Here is a 26,924-nt window from a genome sequence, read left to right on the forward strand (position 1 = left end):
CTTGTGTAATTCTCAGAAATATCTGGTTTGCCAATGAGAAAGAGGGGTTGAACTAAATGGAAGTTGTGTCTGGCATTGTGTGTACCAAGTGCATCTCTCAATTGCCAGGGCCCTGGGAAAGGCTTGAAAACAATTTTGCATGGCAAAATATAGCTGCGGCCCCCCTCCCCACCCAGCGTTGTATAATCCAGGTGGTGACTAGCCGCCTGTGTGCGTGAGTGAGCTGGGGAGAAGATGCAAAGGAGGACGAAGGCAGCCAACTCGGAGACAAACCCGCTCGTCTGATCTTCTCCTCCGCCTGCCTTCGCTCCGTTGCAGCGCCTTGGAGACAAAGAGCCTCCCACAATCCGCCCCTTTCCTGATTGCATTGCAACTGCAAGCCCCTTTCTGGACCAGGGATCTTCTTCCCCGCCCCCTCGGCCGGCTCCTCGGTGCCTGCAAGGCGAGACGGATCAGGGGCAAGATGGCTTTAGCTGGCGTTTGCATCTGGCTTTCTTGCTGTTGCAGCCTCACAGCCGCCGCCGCCGCCAATGCAGCCGCCGCCGCCGCCGGGCCCGCGGTTGCCGGGCCGGCTGAAGCAGGCGGGGACCCTTCCAAGGAGATGGAGTGCAAACTGAAGAGCATCACCGTGTCAGCGTTGCCCTTCTTGAGGGAGAACGACCTAAGCATCATGCACAGCCCCTCGGCCTCTGAGCCCAAGCTGCTCTTCTCGGTCCGCAATGATTTTCCCGGTGAGATGGTGGTGGTCGATGACTTGGAGAACACCGAGCTGCCCTACTTCGTGCTGGGTGAGTCCCCCCGCTTACCCCTCCCTCCGGCCTAGTTGCCCCTTCTCTTAATCACAGGCCCAGTCCCGTTTCTTCGCTGGATTCCGACGCTCTGAGATCCCAAGCTATGGTCACTCTTTAAGTTGGCAACCAGGTTTATTCTTTGCCCCCAAAGGCCTTTTGTGCCAATGAGGGCACGCCGTCTCCTGGCTGAGAGGTCCTCCGTGGCCCGCCCTCCCCAGCCCAAGGAACCGGGGAGAGAAAGAGAAGCAGCGCTGGCTGCAGTTGCTAGAAACTGGCTCCATAGCTCACCCCGGCAAACTGCACACTCTGTGCCCTTTCTCTAGTCGGGCGGCGGCGGGAGTGAAAGAGGAGCCAGTAGGTGGGCGCAGCGCACGCAGGTGGGTAGCTTGAATATTCAAGCGGCGGTCTGGGCTCCCGAACACCCGCTGCCACTGCCTCGGTTTTCCTGGAGTGGGTAGCATTTAGGAGAGGCCACGCTAGGCCCAGCCTTCCTGCGCCGTTGCCTAGAGAAAGAAGGGATGAGCAAGCGGAGAGATGCTGCTCCTGGCGATCACCTTTATTACTCGCTCGTTGAACCAAGTGATAGGAAGCTGCGAGGGAGATTGCCCAGAGCAGGCTCCTTGCCTCCGTGCGCACAGCAGGTGGAGCTGTGCAGGTGAAAGCCTGGAGCAGAGATGGCACTGTTGCTGCTTGTTCATCAGAAGGGGCTCTGAAGAGGAGGACAAGGAGTCACCTGAGGTTGCTTTTGCATGCCCCACTCAAACATAAACTACTCAAGTCCCCTTGGCCTTGTTCTATTTCATGTAAACTGTGATTTCTTTCTGGATCAGTGTTTCATGTAAAACCCAGAAATGGGTTATCTATGGATAACCACCTTGTATGAATACAGCCACTATATCCATTTTCTCACTAAGCTGGCAGATAGGACTAAGCTTATCCAAGCAGCCTGAATACTGTAGGATGTGAAATGAACAGGAATAATCAAAATTTCAATATATTTCCATGTGCTGTTATTAAACTTTTGCTATATCAGTTTAAGTTTTTGTTCATTAGTGGGACATTATCTTGAAGTCTTCCTGGGAGGGGATGCTGTTGTATAATGACAATCCAATAACATATGTTTTCATGCATTTTGTTTTAAAATACAGGCATTTCCCTTCAGAAATTATTACCAATGATTGATCAAAGCTGGTATAGTTAGATTAAATTTATTCCCAAAGTTATAGGGTCAGGATTAAAGAAACATGTTTACAAATCATGGCTTTATGCTAGATTAAACATGAAGAATTGCTTATATTTCAGGAATTGGCATAAGGTTGTTTAAAACGAGAATTGGGGCTGAGATAAGCCCATCACTTGACATTTGTTGAGTTGCTAGGAAATTCTGATTAAGGACCATGAACTTACTCAATGGGTCAAGTAGTGGTGAGTAATAAGACCCATGTCGAATTGGGCCCATTTGCGTAATTAAATCCAATCTAGGTTTCAATAGAGAGTTACAAATCAAAGCATCCCATCAGTGTTCCTAACTAAATAGCTTTGAGGATAAACCTCAGTGAAAGAGGTAGGATAAATGAGTATGAATGGCTCCACCATTGAAACTATTCTTGGTTGTTGTTGTTTTTTTTCAAAAGTGAAGCCAGCAAAAACACATATTGTTATTAAAATCATGTTTATAGTAGCCAAGCATAGAGGCAGCATATACTAACCTAGAGGGTTAGTTGTGACTCATTTTCTTCAGAAGCAGCTGGCATAGAGCTAAGGCTGGGGAATGATCCTGAGCTAACCTTTGATACTCAATTATTATTATTATATTATGTATTGATTTAATGAAGCATTTAGTATTCACACTCATTCATTCGAAGAGTGGCTCACTCTCAGTATAGAATCTTAAAACCAGATAATTAAAATGTGATGATGAAATGTTAACAGTCAAGTTAAACATAGATTTATAAAATAAAAGGGCTTCAGTTTATGTCAGTGAAACAGATTTGGTACCAAGTAAATATCTTTTGGTAAAAGAGTTCCAGAGTCAAGGTTCCATCTCAGAAAAAGAACCAGGTAGGTTCCCTTAAGTTTTATTTTCTTTGTGTTGTAACAACATGGATGTGTCCTGATTCTAGATGGCATCTTTTTGGGAAATAATTTATTTCTTGCAGTGGCAATGCATCCCGGTGAGCAAATTGATCAGATATGAACAAATTTATTAAGCTTCAGTTGGGTGTTTTTTTGTTTTTTTGTTTTGCCCTTTGCGTTTTTGGCTTTCCTATAAATTTAGAGGTGGGTTCTTGAGATTTAATAGAAAAGAAAGGCTCCACATCCTCTATTTCCTCCAATGTCTTCATCCAAATTTGAATATGGGCTATGTTGATTGCACTGCTGGGAATTTTATTCAGGAAAATCTAGGGGTCTGAAAGATTTTACCCTTCCTGTTCAGTGGCGTACATTTCCACCCCAATTCTATGGGCTCTATCCATTTTTTACTTGTCAAAATAAAATTATTCTCTTTATCCTCAGGTCAGCAAAAAAAGTGGAAGGTGGTATTACACAGGAAATGTAAAGAAGGGAAGACTTGACATAGTTTATTTTTTTATTTTTTATTTTGTCAATTGCTTACAAGATAATAGGTATAAGTAAAAACAGTTGTGAATATATGGATACATATAAGAAAAATAAAAAAATAAAAGAATAGGAGAGGGACGGTAGGCACGTTGGTGCTTATGCACGCCCCTACAGACCTCTTAGGAAAGGAGTGAGGTCAATAGTAGACAGTCTAAGGTTAAAATTTTTGGGGTTTGGGGAAGAAACCACAGAGTCAGGTAGAGTATTCCAGACATTGACCACTTTGTTGCTGAAGTCGTATTTCCTGCAATCAAGTTTGGTGCGATTAACCTTGAATTTGTATCTATTGTTTGCTCTTGTGTTGTTATGGTTGAAGCTGAAGTATTCATTGACAGGGAGGACATTACATAGTTGTCCTTTGCTATATTGTAGTCCCAAAGGAACAGCGTCCCTTCCATCCTGCTTATTTAAAATTAGCCTTGGGAGAGAAATCTCTTTCAGTGCTGCTGGATTGAAAAAAGCCTCCTGTATCCAAAATACTTTATGCAGTTGTGTGGCACCCGTGGGTATGTTTCTCCCTTTTCTTGGTTCATTCATTTGGGTGTATGATGGTGCTAGATATGGAGAAATGGTGACGGCTGAAAAGGAATGATTGCATCAACCAAATTATGTCCTTTGCCACACTTTAGGATTTAGAAGAGATGGTAAATGAAAAACCAGGGGATGTATGTGTGGAAATTTCAGGTATTCTGACAGTATTCTTTCTGCCTTTTCATACAAAAGAATAGATTGAAAGATGAACAAAACAAATATACTGTATATCATGTGTATTTTACCTTAGTAATCTATGTTGAGTGTCTTCTTACATCCTGTCAACAATGAGCCAGTGTAATGAAACTTGATACATAAAATTTATACAGCTGCAAAACATTTTCATAGAAATTCTCCTGGGCAACCTTCCCTTTGTTTAATATCTGGTTACCTAGCCCATCAGGTAGATGACATATGTTTTACACAGGAATGTTTCTTTGAAAATAGGGAATTGAAAACCATCAATAGTGTTTTGCAGTGCATACAAAATAAATAGTTCCAGATTTCTTTCCCATAATTTTTCTGTGTAACTCACTGATAGGGTATCATAAAGAATTTACATTGTATTATTGAGGTTGTGTTTGTTATGTTTTTGAAACTAGACTCCAAATGTTATTTCACATGGCACATAATGGTGAGGCAAGGCACCAATCTTCATGACAAATCTGAAACTGAAGCTAATTGCAACCTTCTTTGCAAATGCTATTTTTTACCACTGTACTGAAGAAAAAGAAGTGTTCTGTTTTAGAATCTTCTGCTTTAGATTATTGGGATAAGTAGCAGAAAGTCAGGTTTGTTTTTTTTAATCTCACTCTGCTAGAGAGAATGGTCTATATCAGTAGGCCTCCAACCTTATGGGCACCAGGGATCGGGTCCACAGAGAAAGGTTTTTCCGTGGACCAGAGGGGGCATGGTTTTGTGTGCTCCCTGCATCCCGCAGATGGGGCTTCACTTATTTGCACAGCATGGTTGCTGGCATGCCATGGCCAGGTGCTAGTCCGTGGACCGGGCATTGGGGACCCCTGGTCTATAAGTAATAGAACAACATCCAAACAAAATATAATATTATGTGTATGTTCTTTGCAATCTAGCAAAAATTTGAATAAACTATGCCACTCTATTAATTTACAGAACTGATTATTTTTGTTTTAAAGGATAAAGTTGCCATTCAGTTACGTACATACCCATTGGATATCTAAAAATCAGACTATATGTGATGCTGAGATGTGTGCATGCTAAAAATAAAATGGAGCAGCAGAGATAATAATAATAATAATAATAATAATAATAATAATAATAATAATAATAATAATAATAATGGAATAAAATTTCCTTGGTGATAAGATATTATTCTATTAACTTATCCCTTGTTTTCTTCAAGGAGGACAGAGCAGCATTTTAACTTGACATCAACTTTGAGTCTGTAAGTAAGAGAAAGGACCTTTTTCCTCAAAGTCACAATGGATATGAGCTTAGAGTTCCCATATTAAAAGCTAGCCCTGCAGCATGCTAGATTGACTCATTGTTGTTTGTGTACTGCCCAGTAGAGTAACTGTATAAGTGTGTATTTTACCATCAAATTATATTGCATACCTAAATAAATAATTGCATTTTGTAGAGTTTGAAAGTTTATTAAATTCCACTGGTTGTTACATTATTTGTTTATGGTATCCATCCATTCTTCACACTCAGATGGCCAATAATTTAATTCTCCCATTCTGCAAACAATTACTAGCAATTCAGTAATTGACATGCAGCTCATCTTCAGCCTTCAAGACTTAAGCTGTCCATCAAAATTTCAGTACTGTCTGCACGAGTCTTGCCTTTTGCATGAAAATTATATAAAGATCTGTAGGATAGAATTTTATTTCTTCACTGAGTGCAACCATGTATACTCCCTCCCTGCTTTACAGTTCTTCTTCTAAAATGCTATCAATTCGGATATATTCCCACTACTTTAAATTCACATGGCATACTTATTATGTTCATTTAATATTTTTCTGTTACCTATTTATCCATGCCAGGTTCTTATTGAAATAGTCTCTAGCACTGCAGGTTCTATGACTGAGTGATTTTTCACATGAAAGAATTCTCTGAATATAGAAAATTACCAAACCATGGAAAAGTGTTCTATTTGACAGGCATCTCCTTTATTTAAAGCCTTAATATGTCAATTGTTTTTTTGGAGGAAGGAGTTTTAAATCATATGAGCCACCACCCTTTACCATCTCAGTATAGCTTAGTTTAGTGAATCCATAAAGCAGTGTTTTTGAAATGAGATGGAAAAAATAACCACTGAGATTATGGATAGTAAATTAATTAACAAGGGATCTTTAACCATATCCAATCTGCAGCTGCTTCTCAACCAGCAGAATAACTATCTGTGCAGAGATCTGCAGACACATTTAGCAAAAAAATCAAAAATCCCAGAGCAGTAATTTACATAGCTGGAAAAAGATGGTATAAAAATGTTCTTCTGGCCATTAATTTTTGATATCTCATCCTTTAAAATAGTAGACCTGTATTTTCTCGTGATTTTTGAAACTCTTCTTAATGTGCTTATAGCTAAAGTATAACTGACATTATTAGTATTTTTGCCTTCTCCTCTTGGTTTCTGGAAGATTTGTGCCAAATGCATCAGGAGTCTAGTGCACATTAGTATAAATGATTGGACAGAAAATACCAAGTTGTCACTGCATCATCCATTATTTCTATTTTAGATAGGCACATATCTGACTTGCTGTTAAACATTCTTATAGTTTATCTTTTTAAAAGGTATCATGGGTAGGTCATCTCTACATTAGAAAATTAATACAATAATAAACTGTATTGTGTTGAAATTAATACAACATCCACTGGGAAGAAATAATCCTAAGAAGTGATGCTTACTACCACAAATCCTATAAATGGTTCAGCTTCTTCTTTCCAAGAATAGTAATTCTATTAATTAGGAATGATTAATTAATGAATTAATCATCATTTTAAGAAGAAATGCTTAAATGCTATTTTCCTTTCTTAAATCAAGTGTGACTCATCTTGGTTGCTGCTGCATTCAAATATAAAGATATAGGCCATTTCCTTGTTAGGTTGGCTCTCAGAGAAGTTGGTTATTTACAGTAGTTGACAATTCAAGATATGTGCTGATGTAATAGAAATTAAATTGGGCTTCTGTCAGTGATAACTGTATAATGCTAGAAACAGCTATAAATCATTAGTAAGGCAATAGTTGTAAGAAGAAGAGGTTCTCTATCTGGATTGTCCTTTTCATCAGTTTTATATATCTTTTTGAGCGGTGTCTGAAACTTACACTTCTTTTAATTCAGAATTATGGTAGATATTGTACAGTTTATATTTTTCTGTTTCAAAAAGCTGAAAGTCGCATTCATTTAAAATAAAATATACATACTAAATCAATACATTACACACCAGATTAATCTTAACTTAATCATTATAATACATTTTCCCAAAGGGACAATCTGTACTGAGGCATTCCCTAGACTATATTTCTCTACTTGCTGTTCATATATGCGGATTTGCTGAAAGGTAATAAATGATCTGAAATGAACTGAAAGACAATGCCTTCAGAGTTAAGTTAATCAGTTGTCTAAATGACTGTATTTATTTGACACTCCTCCCCCCGTATTTAGTATGTATTTGTTAACTAATTCATTTGAATTAGTCTTTGAAACAGGCGTATCTGGTTGGTAGGGAAGGGGGATGAAAGCTCTGAAACGTGCATGGTAAACATGCACAGAGCAGATGGTGCCAGCAGTGGCCTGTATGATGCAAAGCTCCAGCAAACTCAGTTCTTTGCTTGGTCCCGTTTTTTCATTTCTACATGTAAGTAGGTCTCTGGGCTGCCACAGAGAAACTTATGTCCATGGCTCAGTTGCAGCCACAGGAAGGTTGCAGAATCAGGCTTTTGGTGCACTTAAAACAGCCTGTGTTCAGCAAGCCTGGCACCGTTGCCATGGTAACTCATAGCAGGGGCCTATGCCACCCAGTCAAGCAAAGACATATGAGGGATAAACAAGTAACAGTTTCTTCTTTGCTTTCCAAACTGTTTATATGTTTCCTGTCTCCTGAACGTTCAGATAAATAAATTGGGGTTCTGGAAAACCTACATCTGGTATTATGAATGGTTTGTTTGTTTGTTTGTGGTAATGGTATATTTTTGTGAAGCATAGCTGCATAATGCTAGAAAAAGATGTATTTGCTTAAAGAGTTGAGGAACCTACTTGAGGCATATACTTTATGTGTAATTGTTCCTTCCCTCTCTGGAAGAAGGAAGGAGTAAAGAAGATAGATATTAAATCAGCAGCAGAATAGCTTTGCATAATGGCCATCTATCAACCTAAGATTTACATGTATTCTTCTATTACTGCCCAGATTTTTTATAATAATGTGAAATGTATATTTTTGTGAGGCTATTATTATTACAGATCATGTATGTTGCCGATCTGTAACATTGAAACATTATGTGGACATTAATAGAGGGCAAACATTCATCATCACACTCCCCTTCTGTATATTTTTGTGAATGAAAGGGGCAATAGCATCCCTATATAGACTTCTTTCCATAATGGGATTCAACAAGTAGCCTCCTTGAGTGATTAATGAAGCTCATAAATATATTTATAATATATATACTCTCTTTCTGTCTCTCTCTTTCTCTGTGTGTGTCTTTAATGTCTGCACTGCCTTCGAAGATCATGCCAAAAAGTAGCATCCTGTGTGTTGTCAGGCAGTTGGCAGTACACCCATCTGACACTAATTCTGCAGGTCTTGCATTAGATGCCAGTAGGTTTCTACATGGAATTCAAAGTACTTGTTTTAATCTAATTTGACTTGGCACCACTGTATTTTCAGGACTCCTCCAAATGGATTCAGACCCGTCACAGTAGTATCTCTCCCAGGATACTACTACTTTTAGTAGTATCACTGTTCTGAAATGTGTGCATGTGGGGGGTGAAGCCCAGATACAGATAGTTCTAGTTTAGCTTCTGCTTTTTTTAGGATTGTTTGCAGTCACAACATTGATGGTAAAGTAACTTTCATTGTCAAATTTATGACCTTCACAGGTACACAAAGCAAAGGAAAACTGAAGCAAGATCACAAGCACAATCATGATTTCACTTACTCACTTCTTAGGTCAGTGACCAAATTGCTATCCCAACTGTGGTTGCTAAATGAAAATTACTTATACATTGTTTCTCTGTGTTGGACTTAATCCTCTGGAGTGGTTGTTCCTTAAAGGCAAGATGGATTCCATTGTTGATAGCTTTTCAGAATATAAGTTATTCCAGAGGACTTTGGGGTGAATTGTGACATTATCAGGATTGTTTTATTGTATTAACTTAACATGGACATTTATTATTGCATAGATATGATAATGTATAAATAAAAGAAAAATGTTGCATTTAGAATACAACTAGAATTGCAAAAAGCAACAACGCTTCAGTGCAGTAATAAATGAACATTCCATATATTAGGGTATTTCCTGGGCAAATCCAATTACTGTTGCCAAGGAATCAAAAAGGAGGTAAATGCCTCTTGTTTTGAAAGTAAGTAGAGCATCCTTCCCACCTCTGCATCTCCATCCTCTTCTTTCCGTGTACATACTCCATCTGGTTGCTATTTGTGATTCCTTCTTCCATGTGCCTGCTTGCCTCCCCAACCCCAAGTTTCCTCCCCCAATTTTTTTCTTTCCACCTACCTTAGTCCTTTTCTATGTCCACTATTACACACTTGTGCAGTTTTCATTATTTGCAGTTATTCCTATCCTAAGTATCCTGAATCCTGAGGATTCAGTCCTTCACTTATTCCTAGTACACAGGCACTCTAGGCAATTTCTGCTGTTTTATCTGCTGTATGACATTTAGGATTAAATCATGTGGTCTAGTCACTGTCATTTTTTCTGCCTAGCGCAGAAAACATAACTTTTACTTTGCACTGTTTTTCTGTAATAAAGTTGGACCATCGCTGTTAATGTTAATGTCATATACAAGTAGTTTTGACTTACAACTGGTTCAGAGGGTGGTATTCAGCAGGTTCTGACCAGTTCTGAAGAACCGGTAGCCGAAATTTTGAGTAGTTTGGAAAACAGGCAAATACCACCTCTGACTGGAGATTTTACAGTATCCTTCCCCTGCCATGCCCACCAAGCCACACTCACAGAACTGGTAGTAAAAAAAATTGAATCCCACCATTGAACTGGTTGCTTACTGATCATTTAAAGTTCTGATGTACCTTCCCCTCTTTGTCAAATGAACACATTTTGAATGATCAGTAACTAGTCCACATTTGCAGCTGTTTGCAGCACTCTTCAGTCACCTGACTGTGATTTACAATAGTTTTGGAAACCAATGTTTACTTCCAGTTTCTAGCAAAAACTGGTCCATAGAGATATTTGGGTTTGCTTAACAACTGCATTGTTTGCTTAATGACCGCCATGAAAAATGTTGAAAAATTGGGTGCAGTCACAATCTGTTTTACTACTGTCGTGACTTAAGACCATAATTGCCAGGCTCAATTACAGTCTTAACTCTAGGACTAGCTGTATGCAAGTATCTTTGCTGTGGAGTTCTGAATAGAACAACCATCATATTCATGAGTTTGAGTAATAAAATCAGATGAAATGAAGATACTTTATAATAATTTAACAGAATAGCAGAATAATGAAGTTGAAAGGGACCTTGGAGGTCTTATAGTCCAACCGTCTGTTAAAGCAGGAGACCCTATAACCGTGTTGGCGCACAAGTGGCACACAGAACCATTTGTGTTGGCACTAGAGCCACAGGCAAACTTACCTCACTGCACATGCCCGCACCTTACAGCTGATTTTTTTTTTCAGTTGGTTTGAGGCCTTTTTCGGTCTCCCAGATGCTTGGAAAAAGCCTCTGCAAGGCTTCTCAGGCTGAATTATAGGCCCGTTTGGTCACTTCCTGTAATACCGGAAGTGACGAAATGGGCCTATAATTCGGCCTGAGAAGCCTTGCAGAGGCTTTTTCCAAGCCTCCGGGAGGCCGAAAAAGGCCTCAAACCAGCCAAAAAATCAGCTGTGAGGTGCAGTGCAGGTAAGTGGGTGGTGGGGTGGGGATTGCATGCGCATGCACAGGGGGCATGGGGAGGGGGCGTGTGCATTGCATTCTGGGTGCTGGCACACAAGTACGGGCATGCTTGTGCGCTCGCAGGTTTTGGCCCAGGAGCCCCAAAAGGTTAGCCACCACTGCCCTATAACATTTCAGACAAATGGTTTTCCTGTGTCTTCTTAAAAACCTTCTGTGATGGTACACACACAACTTCCACTGATTAATTGTTCTAAATGTCAATAAATTTCTCCTTAATTCTAGGCTGGTTCTCTTCTTGAGAATCAATCTAGAAATAATTTTCTATTCATTGCTTCTTGTTCTGCCTTCAGATCCCCTCTTATTTATGGCAGCCCCTTAGATATTGGAACACTGCTATTATGTCACCCTTAGTCCCTCTTTTATCTAGACTAGCCATACACAATCCCTGCAACCATTCTTCATATATTTTAGCCTCCAGTCCTCTAATCATCTCTGTTGCTCTTCTCTGCACTTTTTCTAGAATCTTAACATCTTTTTTATAATTGTGGCAGCCAGGGGTGGGATTCTACAGGTTCTCACCTATTCGCTAGAATGGTTGTTAACATTCTAAGCCAGGGGTCTCAAACTCAATTTACCTGGGGGCCGCTGGAGGCAGAGTCTGGGTGAAGCTGGGCCGCATAAGGGATTCCACAAAAAACGTTGTTAAAAAAATATCCTCAAATGTCATCAACAGTTAATGATTTCTCCAATACATGAACTGTCCTGAACACATGAATGGAACATTGAATGAAGATCATGAACAGTTCCTCAGAACATGGCTTCTCCAGCTTACTCCTTGCTGCCAGAGACTTGACAACGCTTCCTCTCACATATCTGAGCTACATTTGGCTTGAGAGAGGAGGCACATGAGACCCTCAGTATGGCTTGAAGATGATCATCAGTAAGTCTGGACCTGTACTTGGACTTGTTAAAGTTCAGGATGGAGAAGAAGCCACGATGAGGAACGGCGGGCGGGACTTCCTTCAGAGGTCCATTCCCCCTGCGGGCCGCACTAATATTATACTTTCATATCACGGTGGGGGCCACAGGATATTGTCCTGCGGGCCGCAAGTTTGAGACCCTTGTTCTAAGCAGTTCGGAGAACCAGCTGTTAGAAGAAATTACTGGCCTAATCCTGTAAGGAAGGCAGGAAGGAAACATTCTGGTGTTGCTTACAGAAACTGCCTCTCTGTTAACCCTTATTACATTCTTGGCAGGACTAGACTTCCTGTCTCAGGAATGTCTCTGGAGTTTTTTCCCCCTCCTTTGCTGGTACTTTGCTTGTGTGGAGTGACCATTCAACATTACAATGGCACTGAAAAAATGGCACTGACTTATAATTGTTTTTCACACTTATGACTGTTGCATGATCCCCACAGTCATGAGAGGCCAGGCGAGGAGATGCGTGTCTCGATGTGAGGGATGTTGAGTTGGCCACGTCCAGCAAGTTACATGACCACCAAACCATGCCCACCAATTAAGCCATGCCCACAGAACCGGTTGTTAAAAAATTTGAATCCCACCCCTGGTGGCAACCAAAACTGGATGCAATATTCTAAGTATAGTCTTACCAAGCCATTATAAAATGGTATTAATACTCCACACGATAGTGATTCATGTTAATGCAGCCTAGGACTGCATTAGCTTTTCTGGCAGCTGCAGCATGCTGTTGGTTCATATCAGGGTGAGATTCAACTTTTTTAACAACCGGTTCTGTGGGCATGGCTTAGTTGGGCGTGGCTTGCTGATCATGTGACTGGGTGGGTGTGGCCAGCTTGACATCACTCACATCAAGGGGCGCTTCTCCTCGCCTGGCCTCTCATGACAGTGAGGATGCTGCAATGGTCGTAAGTGTGAAAAATGGTCAAATGTCACTTTTTTCAGTGCCATTGTAACTTTGAATGGTCACCAGTTTTAGACCAAAACTCAAAAAGGGTATGTAAACTCATGTTTGAATGCCAATCTTTCTAGCTAGCTAAGCAGCCTTGCTCAATGTCACTCATCTTGGTTCCTTGTCATTAAAAGCTTTCTGGCAGCTCTGCTTCATTATTCAATTATTTCTTCAAAGTGCTAACTCCAACAGGGGAGTATTTCCTCCCCAACAGCAGTGTAAAAAGCTTAAAACAACCCTTCCCCTTTAAGACAGTACCAGCAAAGGGGAAAAAAAACTCCTTTGGAGACAGTAAGTCTAGGCATACTACCAAGAATGCAAGAAGGGTGGGAAAAAACAAAAGGAGATTTCTTCCAACAACCGGTTCTCCGAACTGCTTAGAACGTTAACAACCGATTCTAGCAAATAGGTGAGAACCTGTAGAATCCCACCTCTGGTTCATATTTTATGTTATTGTCCACTTAGATTTCCAAGATCCCTCTCACAATTAATACTATTGAGTAAGGTACCACCTATCATGTGCTTGGTTTTTCTTTCCTAAGTATAGAACCTTACCTTTCTCACCATTGAATTTCATTTTGTTAGACTGAACCCAGAGTTCAAGTCTGTCAAAATCCAGAAGGATTTTGAGCCTATCTTGTGGGGGGTTGCCTATTCCCACCAGCTTGGTGTTGTATGCAAATTTGATGAGTTCCCTTTCTATCCACTCATCTAAATAACGAAGAAAGATATCAAAGAGTACTGGGGCTAAGATAGAGCCTTGGGGTACCCCTCTGCATACTTTCCTCAATTTAGGTGCAGTTCCATTAAGGACTACACATTGACTGTGATTGGTCAGCTAGTTACTAATCCATCTGTTGGTGATGGTGTCTAATCCACATTTTTCTATCTTACCAAGTATTAGATTGTGGTCTACTTTATCGAATGCCTTACTGAAGTCCAAGTAGACTATATGGAACTTGGTCTCTATCCTCTTACCGGAATTGTATTAGGTGGTTAGGGAAATGTTTAATTCTTTTCATTAACCATTTTTCAAATAGAATACTTTGGCTCATTGGTCCTGCTGAAGAAAAGGAAGAGACTCATGGGCTTCTTTTATCTAATCCAATATTTGTTATAGCTCTTTCTTTGAAAAAACAAAATAGAAACTAGATTATGGATCTTCCTGCTGTCAGGTAGAGCAGTGGCTCCCAACCTTTTGGGCCCCAGGAACCAGTTCCATGGAGAGAGAGTCATTTCTGGCATGCCACAGTCTGGTGCCAGTCCACGGACCAGACGTTGGAGACCCCTGATGTAGAGAGAATTAGGAATGTCCTTGAAGGACAGGAGAAAGACCAAAGCAATGGTCGGATGAAAGGGACTTGAACCTGGATCAAGAAATTAGTTTGAGTAAATGTCTCAGACAGGCTCTTCCCTAGTTCACAAAAGGATAAATTGATGGGAAAGGAAGAACATTCAGACTTAAAAGATTCTGTTACTGGAGCTCTTCCAATAATAGTAGTCCTAACCTAACCTGCTTTTAAATTGTTAAAATTTACATATATAATTCTAACAACACATTCTGAAAATCATGCTAGATAATCTGTCCAGATTCTTACTGAAAAGGGCTTATGCTCCTTAAAAACGCCTGGATTGGACAAGCAATTGGTGCACACCAGTAGATGGAGAGATTTAAAAAATGGAAAAAGAATTTCTAGATTCAATAGCCAATATGGGATGCAATTTTCACTCTGTTGATTATTTGAAAAGATTTGTGCATATAGCACCAGAAATCATTGAGAAAAAACAATGATGTTTCTAATCATGCCAGAAATTCAATTTCCTAATAAAGCATAACTTTATATTATGATTGCTTCTCAATATAGTCTATGTAGGCAAATCCTTTGCATATGTTGAATTCAAGCAACTTATGTCTGAAAATTTAGATATTTTTAAACAGAGTTGTTAAGTCAGATGGTTGGAGAAATAATAGATTAGAAACAAAGCAGATATTATATGCCAGAGGCTCATGTTCATGAAAATTAAGTTTTATTTGATTGATATCCTGCTTTTTTACCTAAAGGAGTTCAAGTCATGTTCTCTTAACCCACATATTCCTTCTGCCATTCTCTTCCTTTTCTGATCTGACTTTTGAATATGTAATCTGGGTATCTCTGGCATAATTTTTTAACTTCTTATTCAGAGCCTTGTCTTTTTCTGCACATCTGATCACTATTCCTAAATGTCTGCCTCTTAGGTCAGGAATAAACAGCTTCTCAAGACTAGGAATATATTCCTGTTTGAAAGGCTGAGAGTATGCATTATGTGCACCGACATGAGATGGGGAAACTGAGCCTAATAGGCCATAAATAAATTTTTTTTCAGAAATACGTACTTTGCTTCCACCTACCTGAGGAGTCAGATATATACTAGATGTTTTTCCTTGTCACAGTATTACAACTTGAATTTCAAACTATGTAGAGATATTTGCAGCTGGTGTGCAATGATGTTGATGCATGCACCAAAGTGGCAGGATGTCTAACCCCCTGCAGGTACTACTGAAACATGACAGTATATTACTATAGTACTAAGAGCCTAACATAGTGAGATGTCAACCCAAAGTTGACTTGACTAAGAAACCAATGCCATATACAGGTAGATCTTGACTTACGATCATTTACTGTAAGTGACTTACAACCATCTTTCACATGACTGTTGTAGCATTCCCATGGTCACATGATAAAAATTTGGACACTTGGCAACTGGCTTATATTTGTGACAATTGCAGTGTCCCCAGGGTCATGTGATCACTCTTTGCAACTTTCTGACAAGCAGAGTCAATGAGTAAGCCAGATTCACTTCACTTAACAACTGCAATGATTCACTTAACAACTGTGTTAAGAAAGATTGTAAAATGGGACAAAATTCATTTAACAACTGTCTTGCTTAGCAACAAGTCGTATGTCAAGGGCTACCTGTATTATATCCTTTTCTTCAGGCAGAATCTATATAAATCTGACAGACTAAAGTTTGGTTTAATCAACCTACCAACAATCCCTTTACACGATTAGTTTGACCTCTTTCCACAGTGTTTCCTTCTGATAATTAACTCTTTGGAAGTGATCATATATAAATGGTACAAAATGGCCAATCCATTCAGCAATGGATTGCAGCCATTACTCAAGATTTTTAGATCACTTGGTTGAATAAGTAATTAAAAGATTGAAAGGTTCAGGTTAGGAAAGTGAGCAAAATTGTGTTACCTCTGAATCACAAGACTATCATATGAAGTTTTTTTAGAATGGAAATTATATTTCAGCTTTAATTACTCCCAAGCCTGCTGGTGAACACTGATTGGTTTCTCTGTAGTCATGACAATATTTGTCTTTTAGTGCCGTATTGAGATAATCAGCTTCGAGGATATGGAGGTTGCGGACATTAATCCTTTTGATGATTGGTTACAGAAAGATGACAAGACCCTCTAAACTAAACAGTTGGCCAGGGACATCACCTTCTACCATATCTGTTGCTTCTATCTTGCTATGGCTGGTTGTATGCTCTTAGACAGCAATTAAACATTTAATAGTATGCAACTGGAATGCTGCCAGAATTTAAATTGGCAACTCATTTTAAACTAGGAAAATTTGCCAACCAAATGAATTCATGCTGAAAATTTAAAGATGAATGGATTTTATTTCTCCTTTATTTAAAGCCTTATTTTTATATTAAAAAATATACGTAAAATATTATACAACCCAGAGTCACTGAAAGTCAGGCAGTGTATAAAATTAATTAATTATTATTACATTATGGTTGGTAACATGGTCATCCAGATGTTTAGACTAGATTTGACATTTTTATCCATTTAGCCTGGGATAAGCAGAAGTTTTTGTTCAAAGGTACTGTTGCAACATGTAAAAAATTTCCAAGTAAAGCTGCCTTTTGCGATTGACTGATGGTAATTCAGTCAATTTTTTTCAATGCTGATGGTGTTCAGGTTGTGCTTCAGATTGTATGCAAGGTGCCTATTAGTATTAGGGGAAAAAGTTAAAACACAGAGCAATAATATATGAAAAGCAATAATAGTTCATAACCATTTACATATTATATTAAAATATGTAATAAAGTGTGTTTTCACAATTTATGTGGTTAAATAATAGATTTGGTGGGTTTCTTCAAGAGCAGTTCATCTATACCAATACCAATAAGATAGCAGCTGTCAAGCCCCATACTTGAGGACATAATCCAGAAAGCAAAAATTACAGAGTTTTAACGCAAGAATTAGTAATACAGAATCTGGAAAACTGCAATAGGAACCTCAAGTCCTTATTAATGAATTAAGGTCAAGCCTCCTTGAATATTTTGGACCTCTGCTTTCTCTGCTTTTTGCAGCCAGGAGTCATTTGCCTATTATGAAATAGCAAACTCTTCTATCTGTTACTTATGTCTAACATTGCTCTCATTATTTTCTTAGCCTCCTTATAATGTCTGAAACCAGCAAAGAGATTAGGGAAACACATATTGTTTGTTTCAGTTCAGGGGCCAATTTGGCCAGATACGATAACCCAGCATAGTCTTCATAGGTATCTGTAGCTATGAAGTCCTGTTCCAGCTATTATAGTCACTCTCCTTTGGCCTGAGGCATCTCCTCTTTAGCTATCTTGTTTGTTTTTAATATGATGCTTCTCTAAGATGTTATGGGTAGGGGGTTAAGTACAATGGTGAAGGGTAAATATATATACATTAAATAAATCAAAAAATTGTAGAGGTTCAGGGTTATGAACAGATGCTTTCCTTTCTCCACTACATGTGTACTGGTAGAATATAATTGGCTGATAGGATATCAGTGACTCTCAAAATTGGCTTTGTGTTGGCATTTCACATTAATTTCAACATATTTGGAGATGATGACTTGTAAGAAAACTGCTCAAAAAACCAAAACAACAAAAAAAACCAACCCCAAATTCAGGAAACTACAATTAGCTTTATTAGAAGCAACTTAGAATTAGAGAGAAACCTCATAATAGTGAGAACAATTAATCATCGTAACTGCTTGCCTTCAGAAGTTATGGATTGCTCCATTACTGGAGGGCTTTTTAAAAAACCAGGCAGTCATTTGTCTAAAATGGCATAGGATCTTCTGCTTGAGCAGAAGACCTCCAAGGTCCCTTCCAGTTATGTTATTTTGTTAAAACATTGTCCCTCAATTTCATGGAAATAGATTGGATCATATTTTGGCCTTCAACCAGAAATAATTTTAAAAATATAGCCTTTGGCCACAAAAGCATTGTTTACTGCTACTCCAAACATAGCAATAATGCAATCATTTACAAAGAATAAGGTTTTGTTTTTTTAAAAAAATCCAGCTTTATTAAAACCTCAAGGTGGCAAACACACCTAATACACTCCTTCCTTCTATTTTCCCCACAACAACAATCCTGTGAGCTTGGTTGAGCTGAGGGAAAGTGACTGGTCCAAAGACACCCAACTGGTTTCCATGTCTAAGGTGGGACTAGAACTGAAAGTCTCTTGGTTTCTAGCATGGGGTCTTAAGGTTTTTGAGTAAATTTGCATAGGATATTTATAAATAACCCTTTTCTTAAAAAAAAAACTAGTTTTGTTTTAGTTTTATTTTCCTTTGCTGACATATAAAAGAGCAAACAGGAGATTAAAAGAAAGGGTTTTGCAGGTGGGAGGGGATGGCATTGTAAATTGACCTGTAAGAATCCAAAAATAGGAGGGGAAAGAAGAAAGAAATGAAAAACATAATTTTTGAGTGGAGCCTGTCATAGAGTACAACGACATATTTTAAAGATAAGTTTTATGAGTTTTTGTAAGCATGAGATTCTGAAAGACCTTTTGTCGGGATTCAGGAACAAGACATTGGTTTAGAAATTCCTAATTCTAAGGAGGAAAAGGCTGGTTGAAAAGCAGTAATTCAGTTCCCATGGCTAGCACATTTGCTCTTAGCCAAGCGAGTTTTCTGCATTGCCCCTGATATAAGTCTGGGCACTTTGTTCTGGTAATGCTACTAATTAATCAGTTACACTGTTCTTTCTGCTAGACTTTCTTCTAAAATGACCAGGAAGGCCGGCCACTAAAGTATGTTTAATAGCAACTGTTGTAAGAAGGGGTGGGATTTAAGTTGTTGTATGAATAGGTTTTGTGGTGCAATCCCTGGATTTATGTTGCTGTCTGAATAGATACTGTGATAGACTTTATTAATACTTCAGTCTTTTAATTGTTATTTATGTTTATTTTTTAGTATGTAATAGTTATGGTTTTTAACCATAAATAAATAAATACATCTCAGCAAGGAGTCATTGGCATTTCTTTTTCCATATGTCTCTGAATTAAATAGTTATATCTTATGAATTTATATCTAATGGGAATAGATCAACTGCAGCACTACAGTAATAGGTAACAAACATGGCCATCTGACATCCAGCATTTTCCTAAAAGAGAGAAAGGGTGGTTCCATCTCTTTCCATCTCTGCTGAATCTCCAGTTTCTTTGGTATTCACTGGCTCCTTTTAATGACCACAGCTTGCTTATGCCATTGCTTGGTGGTGTTCTTCCTCAGGAGGTTTGGTTTCTGCAGTCCCAAAACCTTTCAGCTAAAGAACCACCGGCAGGGAGCATGACAATGAGCTGAATATACTTGACAAGGGTGACAAGGCTTGTCTGCACTTCTCTGATGGCAATGCAGGAAGGTGACATGAAGAATTAACCTGTTCTCAGAACATCCACTGAAGTGACAGTGACACAGGAAAAAGGGAAAGAGTGCCTGCATATGTTCAGAGGAAGGTCTTTGGTATGACCTTGTAAAGTTTAACAAGTGATATTTCAGATCTTGTTTGTAGTTACAGATTGCTTTTTAAAACATCTTTCGGGCTGCTCAGTTAATAGCAGGTAACGTTTAAACATCAAGGAGAAGGATTTTCTTAAAATCAAGCTAGATGAGGAGGAAAGGTTTAATTTGTGATGCTTCTAATAAGACACCTATGCTTCTAATAAGCTTACCTCTTTAATTTGCTATGCCCAGTGACCTCAGTATTGGTGATAGCGACTGCATATAGCATTTCAGCATACAAGTGAAGTAATCTGTTCCTGTATGGTAGAGGTCACCTTAACACTTGTAAGAAGTGAAAAAAAAATATTTATATGGAATTTATACGGAATAGTGCTGCTTCAGAGTTTTTTTATTTATTCATTTTATTTTGTCAAGCAATTATAAGATAACAGGTATAAGAATAAACATAGTTATGAATACATGAAATGGATACATATAAGAAAAATAAAAAGAAACTATACAGACCTCTTAGGAAAGGGGTGAGGTCAATAGTAGACAGTCTAAGGTTAAAGTTTTTGGGGTTTGGGGAAGAAATCACAGAGTCAGGTAGAGTATTCCAGACATTGACCACTCTGTTGCTGAAGTCGTATTTCCTGCAATCCAGTTTGGTGCGGTTTACCTTGAGTTTTTAATCTGTTGTGTGCTCTTGTATTGCTATGGTTGAAGCTGAAGTATTCATTGACAGGTAGGACATTGCAATGTATGATTTTATATACTATACTTAAAACAGACCGAAGGCAGCGTAGTTCTAGGTTTTCTAGGTCTAGAGCAGGGGTTCCCAACCTGGGGTGCTTGCACCCCCTGGGGGTGCGAGACGATATTCCAGGGGGTGTGAGAAAAGTCCAGGTAAATAATAGGATATTGGCTATATGTTGGCATTTTTATTTTTTATTTATTTCAGGGGGTGCAAGGTTCGAGTGAAATTTCTTTAGGGGTGCGGGGTGAAAAAAAAGTTGGGAACCACTGGTCTAGAGTTTCAAGTCTGGTGGCATAAGGTATTATGCAACGAGTAGAGGAGTGGAGAACTCTTCTTGTGAAATATTTGTGGACTTTCTCAACTATTAATATCAGATACGTAATGCAGGTTCCAGACTGATGAGCTGTATTCGAGTATTGGTCTAGCAAATGTTTTTTAGGCCTTAGTTAGTAGTGTGATATTACTAAAGAAAAAGCTACATAGGATTTGGTTAATAACTCTTAATGCCTTTTTGGCTATGTAGTAACAGTGGGCTCTAGCACTTAGATAATTCGAGATGAGTACTCCAAGGTCCTTGACAGAGTTTAAATCATCAACAAGGTCTTGACTATTCAGCTTGTATTTTATTTTCTGATATTTTTTTTTGCCAATATGTAAGACAGAGCATTTATTTGTTGAGATTTGAAGTTGCCATTTGATTGACCATTCTGATACATAGTCAAGGTCTTTTTGAAGGGTAGCAGTATTATTTGTGGTGTTGACTACCTTTACATCATCAGCAAAGAGAACGCAGTTGCTCTTAATATGATCACAGAGCTCATTTATATAGAGTATGAAGAGTGTTGGTCTTGGGGGACACCACTGTTGACAGGTACAGAATTTAACAGGACACTCCCAATTTTGACCATGTGTTGTCTGTTTGACAGGAATGCTTCTATCCAGTTATGCAGGTGTCCAGAGACACCATAAGATTTTAGTTTTAGGAGTAGTTTGTCGTGTACCACTAAATCAAAGGCTTTACAGAAGTCTATGTAAATTGCGTCTATTGCTTTGTCCTGATCGAGTTGTGTAGTCCATATATTTTTGCAGTGTAAGAGTTGCAGATTACAAGATAGTTTTTTTCTGAAACCAAATTGTTTATTGGAGAGTAGGTTGTTTGTCTCTAAGTGGAGGATAATGGATTGGTTAATAATTGATTCCATGACTTTACAGGTGACGCAGCATAAAGAGATTGGTCTGTAATTTTCAACTAGGCTGGGGTCTCCCTTTTTGAAGATGGGGATGACCGTGGCTAGTGACCATAGGTTTGGCAAGGAGTTGGTCCTGAAAGATTTTTCAAAGATTATGCTTAGAGGTTCGGCTGTGGCAGTGGATAGCTTTTTTAAGAAGTAGGCACATATTCTATCCAGTCCAATAGATAGAGATGGTTTTAGATTGCCTAGTGCTTTTTCAACATTGTCTTCTGTAAAATCGATATGTATTAGATCATTGTAGTTGTCTGTGGTTCGACTAGGAAATACTGGGCATGATCCATTGCTGTTTACAAATACTGAGCCAAAGAATGTGTTAAAGATGTTGGCTTTAATGGTGTCATTAAATATATATAATGCCCAAGCACACCCCAGCCAGCCACCCAGATGAAATCTAATTCCTAATAAACGATAGCCGGCCATTCACCTGAAGCCAAGCTGCGCTAAAAGCCCCCAATACACGAAACACAATGTTGCCAGCTAATCAAGACAAAAAAAAAAAAAAAACCACTACAAAACAGACAGAAGATATTAGAAACATGAATCAAGCAGAAGGCAGCAAACTCCAAGACAAATAAACATACACCAAGACTCCCAACCAATCAGGATGAAGAAAAAAAAACAATTCTAACAAAGCACGAGGCTAGCACCATATTTAAAACAGAAATGGCTGTGAAAGCCTGACACACAGACGAACACTATACAGAAGCCTGATGATGGCAGATGAGATTCTGCCGAAACGTTGCTAAAACTTTAAAAGCACAACTATAATGACGTGGGAAAATACCCGAACAAAGCTGAACACCATACATATACATATATATACATAGATACATACATACATACATACATATATATGATCTTATATGCTCTAAAATTTTGTTATTGGTCTTTCATTGACTTATTGACCTAGAGACCTATTGACACTATGCTATCATCTTTCCAATAACGTTCTGATACAGTGCAATCACAGAAATTCAAGCAAACATGAATATGTTCTTTATTAGGTAGCTGTTCAAAATTGATGGCTGCTGATAATTCCTCACAAGCTCTCATCTTTATATGGAAAGGATGGGTAGTAAATGCTGATATATACCGCCTGCTTGATTTGTCATTATTTTTCTTTTTTTTTCTTGGGCAGAAAGACTACTTTTGTTCTGCAAAGGAGCCTGTGGTACCATATCATTTCCTAGCCATAAAATTTGTTTTTCTAAGGGAATGAAGTCAGCACATAAGCAATCAGCAAGCCTTATTACACTCTGCAGCTATGTAGCCCAGGGGGTCACAGATCAGAATCTGTGTTAGAGTTTGGCATGCAACTACAGGGTAAATACCTGTTTGATTGTAGTCAGCTTTGTAATTGTGATGAAGTTCAATGCATTAGTGTTTTTGCTTATCCATCTGGAAAAGCATACATTCAAGCAAATAGCAATTGTAATATGTCCATACAGTATATAGATTCGGTAATATACTCAATGAGGGAAAAACAATCCCAAGTATCTCTCAGATTGTGTAAGGAAAAAAAAACTGCAATATTTTCTGGGTCAAAATGGAAAAGACGTAAAATATGTACACGCCTACTCACTCCCCCCCGCAAAAGCACCATATCTTTGCTTGTAAGATGCTTGAAGGGAGAGTTTTCTTGCATAATTTCTGCTTGTGAAACTTGCACAGCATGTGGCTAGCCATTATTGGAGTCAGAGACTCTTATCTAGGTGAAGAGAAGCACACTTCAGACTCAGTTATATCAATGTGACACAATTCAGCTGAAATACCATGGTATTCTGTAGTACGGAAATACAACTATGGTATTGTTTCCTGAATAGAAGTTGGAGCAGTAAATGCAGTGGATTTATGATATGATTGAGCCAGCTAATTTTGTATTATAAACTGGATTGAATTAAGCAGTGTAAATCTGCAAAGGAGTAGATTCCTGAATATGATGATTTTTGGGTTTGTTCTATATCTGTTCCTAGAGAAAGGAGAGACCGAGTAAGGTAATACATTGAATTACTTGTAAGCATACTTAAATAGACAACAGCAGCAGTAGAAGCCACTGTTGCCATGATGCATCCTCTGTATCACACCAGAGAAAAGGAAGAAACATTAAGGAGTAACCTTAGTTTGAATAAGCTGCACTCCTCCTTGCCCCCTTCTCTTAATAGGTTTTCTGCCCTTATGTGTTTCTTTCAAGTGTTGACACCTAGCCAAAGCTGCCATTCTAATATATCCATTCTACTAGGACCTCTGAGATAACATGTTTTTCTCAGTCTCTTGAGATTACTTGTGATTTCAGCTGCTTCCAGAGGTGGGCACCCTGGTGTTTCTTTCTTTCCCACCTCGTCTCCTGGTGTTTCTTTCTTTCCCACCTCGTCTTCTGAATCACTTCTATTCATAGCAGTGATTTAGAGCATGCGTTTTCTTGGGAAAGGCAAATTTATTTCTTCTCTTTGGTCTACATTAAAATGGAAGGTGTGCTCTGGAGGGGATGATGATTCCCTCTGGCAGCAGGCAGAGGGTGCCACAGGCTTCTGTGACACTCAATGGCCTCCTGAGGCAAGCCTACAGCTATGGCTTGGCTCCCCCCTTCTTCTTCTTTTTCCTTTGCGGAGGACAATGTGGGAGGCGGGGAGTCTGGATAATAACAATTCAGTTTCTGTGTAGCTACCACCATAGTTAAGAAAACAGGCAGCCTTGACGCTGTGGGAGCTAAGCATTCAACTGCTACCCAGGGAACACAGAACATTCCTATAGATTCTGTTAGTGAGGGACACATTGTGATTTATAACCTGTAATTGCAGTAATAAAAGCAAGCGCACATTAATGTCCCATTACAGGGAGAATACATTTTGCAGAAAGATGTACTACAAAATAGGCTCACTGCTAAGTACTGTTTAGTTTGTGCTAATATTTCTTTAGCTACTATAGGGAAGGAGCGTAGCTACTATATGGAAGGTTTCCCCAGCAAGTGGAAAGAAAACAGATAAAAGTGAGCGAGAAAAGAATTAGCTTAAATTGCCTTTTTAAAGCATAGCTTAGATTGTGACATATTTTTAGGGTTTCAAAACTAACTCAGTAAATGCTTTATTGCCCCATTTGCTCAATTTTGTAGTTCTGTGCTGGTGCAACTAGAGTGGATTAATCGGTGTTATACTTCTTTCAAATGTTAAGTTCATTCATTGTGCTGCCACATTCATTTGCAAACGGTTTAGCTAAGTCCACATGAAAATTCATGTATGAAGATAAACGTGCATGTATTCTTTCCAATGTGCTTTGCAAGCAATATATACAATACTTTGATTGGAAAAGCTTATAAAATTCAGATCAGTGCAAAAACTGGGGATAGTCAAGTTTCGTTATATATTTTTAGTAAGTTTATTTTCTCTCTGTTTCTTAGCACAACTTTTCTTTTTTTTCTTTTTCTTTTATAATTGGACCTTGTTTCCCAGAAGATAATTCTCTACCATTCTTTTCTCCTTCTCTCTACCTTCCCCATTTTGCAGGCATTATGGTGTGGATGATTATTTTTTTCCACTGACTGATTTATTTACAAATTGTATTCTGTTCTTTTTATTGTTGCCATTGTTGTGTCTTCTTTTTGTTCACCTACTTATGTTAGTTCAAATTGCTGAGGTTTTGCTTCAGCAAAGGCAGCAGGGCTAAATGCCAAACTATAAAAGCTGCAAAAGTTTAGGATGGATTTCATCAGAACAAAGAAATTTTTTAAAATAAATATATGGGCCATGGGAGTCCTACTTTTAGACTAGAGTTATATATTTCTTGTTTCCCTTGCTGTAATGACATTTTTTTTTTACTATAGGTAGCCCTTGAATTATAACCATTAACAACTGTTTGAAGTCATAATGGCACTGAAAAAAAGTAAGTTGCAACTCACACTTTACAACTGCTGCAGCGTCCCTGTGGTCACATGGTAACTAACCGGCATGGATTTATGATGGTTACATATCCCAGAGTCAAATGATCACCATCTGCAATTTTTCCAGCTGGCTTCTGACAAAAGCAAACTCAATGGGGAAGCTGGATTCACTTAATGACTGTGTGCTTCACTTAACGACTATGGTGATTTATTTCATGACTACAGCAGAAGTTGTAAAATTAGGTACAACCCATTTAACAACAGAAGTTCCACTCCCAATTATGTCATAAGTCAAGGACTATTGGTACATCTTGCCAGAGTGACTGACCAGCTAGGCAAATTTACTCCAACAGTATGTCCAGGATGTAAGGGGTCTATAGCAGTAGTGGGATCCTACCTTAGTAGCTACTGGTTTAATGGGTGATTGTGCGTGTGCGTGTGCCCCTAATGCGTGCGCCCCTAACAAGCCAATCAGCTGAGAGGATGAAGAAACAAAAAGCTAGGAGTGACCCTCCTACCCTTCCATGCGTTTTTCGGTCTTTTATCCTCTCAGCTGATTGGAGGCTTTTTTTAAACTACCTGTTAGGCCCAATTGGTAGTGATTTTTACTACCGGTTTGGCCAAATCGGTGACATACCATCACTGGTCTGTAGATATTTTCACAGCCCTCTTTCTGGCTCATGCAGTATAGAGATACTCAATGGAAGGCAGGTTGGTAATAATAGTTTTTTCTGCAGTTCTAATTATCTGTTGAAGTTTGTCTAAGGATGTCATCTAAGGATGACAAATGGGAGGCCTTGGACCGTCCCTTTGTCATAGGTGGTAGCACTGCTTCCCTGTCCACTTGTCTGTGGAATTAATTGTTGGTTTTTTTGTGACTTCTAGAGCAAACCACAGTCAATGTTGCAATTTTTCAGCATTTCCCATTCTTACGATTTATTTCACAGACCCCAAGCTGATTGCAAGTATTGCTTCAGGCAAAATATTGTGGAAATCCTCTTTGTAAGGTAGAACAAAATTGCTTGGGTGTTGAACAAACAGCTGCTGATTTGTCAACTTCATGTTTTGATTCCGCTAAGATAAGAAGATACTATATTCTCACTTGAATACCCCTTTCAAACTTCTGGATAACTGTAGCCACTGAGAGTGACAAAAAACTACAATTGGAAGATGCTGGGCATCCTCAATATAAAGATGTTATCATAGAATAGATACATTTGAGATCATGCTTTTTGGTTGGTTGGTTGGTTGGTTTAGTAGCAGTGAAAATACAAAACTGTTTTCTTAAATACAAAACTGATTTCAAGTGGATTTGTGACAGTCA

At 38.8% G+C, this 26,924-nt stretch overlaps 1 protein-coding gene across 2 annotated transcripts in view; it reads left to right on the forward strand.

Annotated features, from left to right (window-relative positions):
- The first annotated feature begins 218 nt into the window (after positions 1-218).
- Positions 219-26,924, forward strand: part of ASTN1 (astrotactin 1) — a 254,516-nt gene continuing 227,810 nt past the window's right edge. For both annotated transcript variants that reach the window (XR_015748725.1, XM_087960906.1), the window contains exon 1: positions 219-788. Coding sequence is in view for 1 of the 2 variants with exons in the window: in XM_087960906.1 (XP_087817032.1) it covers positions 464-788 (325 nt within the window). In the remaining variant the exon portion in view is untranslated. The remainder of the gene's footprint in view (positions 789-26,924) is intronic.

Source organism: Notechis scutatus, chromosome 3 (assembly GCF_049901735.1).
Source record: "Notechis scutatus isolate UNSWTSFEM ecotype Mainland chromosome 3, rNotScu1.2, whole genome shotgun sequence".
In the NCBI taxonomy this organism is placed as follows: domain Eukaryota; kingdom Metazoa; phylum Chordata; class Lepidosauria; order Squamata; family Elapidae; genus Notechis; species Notechis scutatus.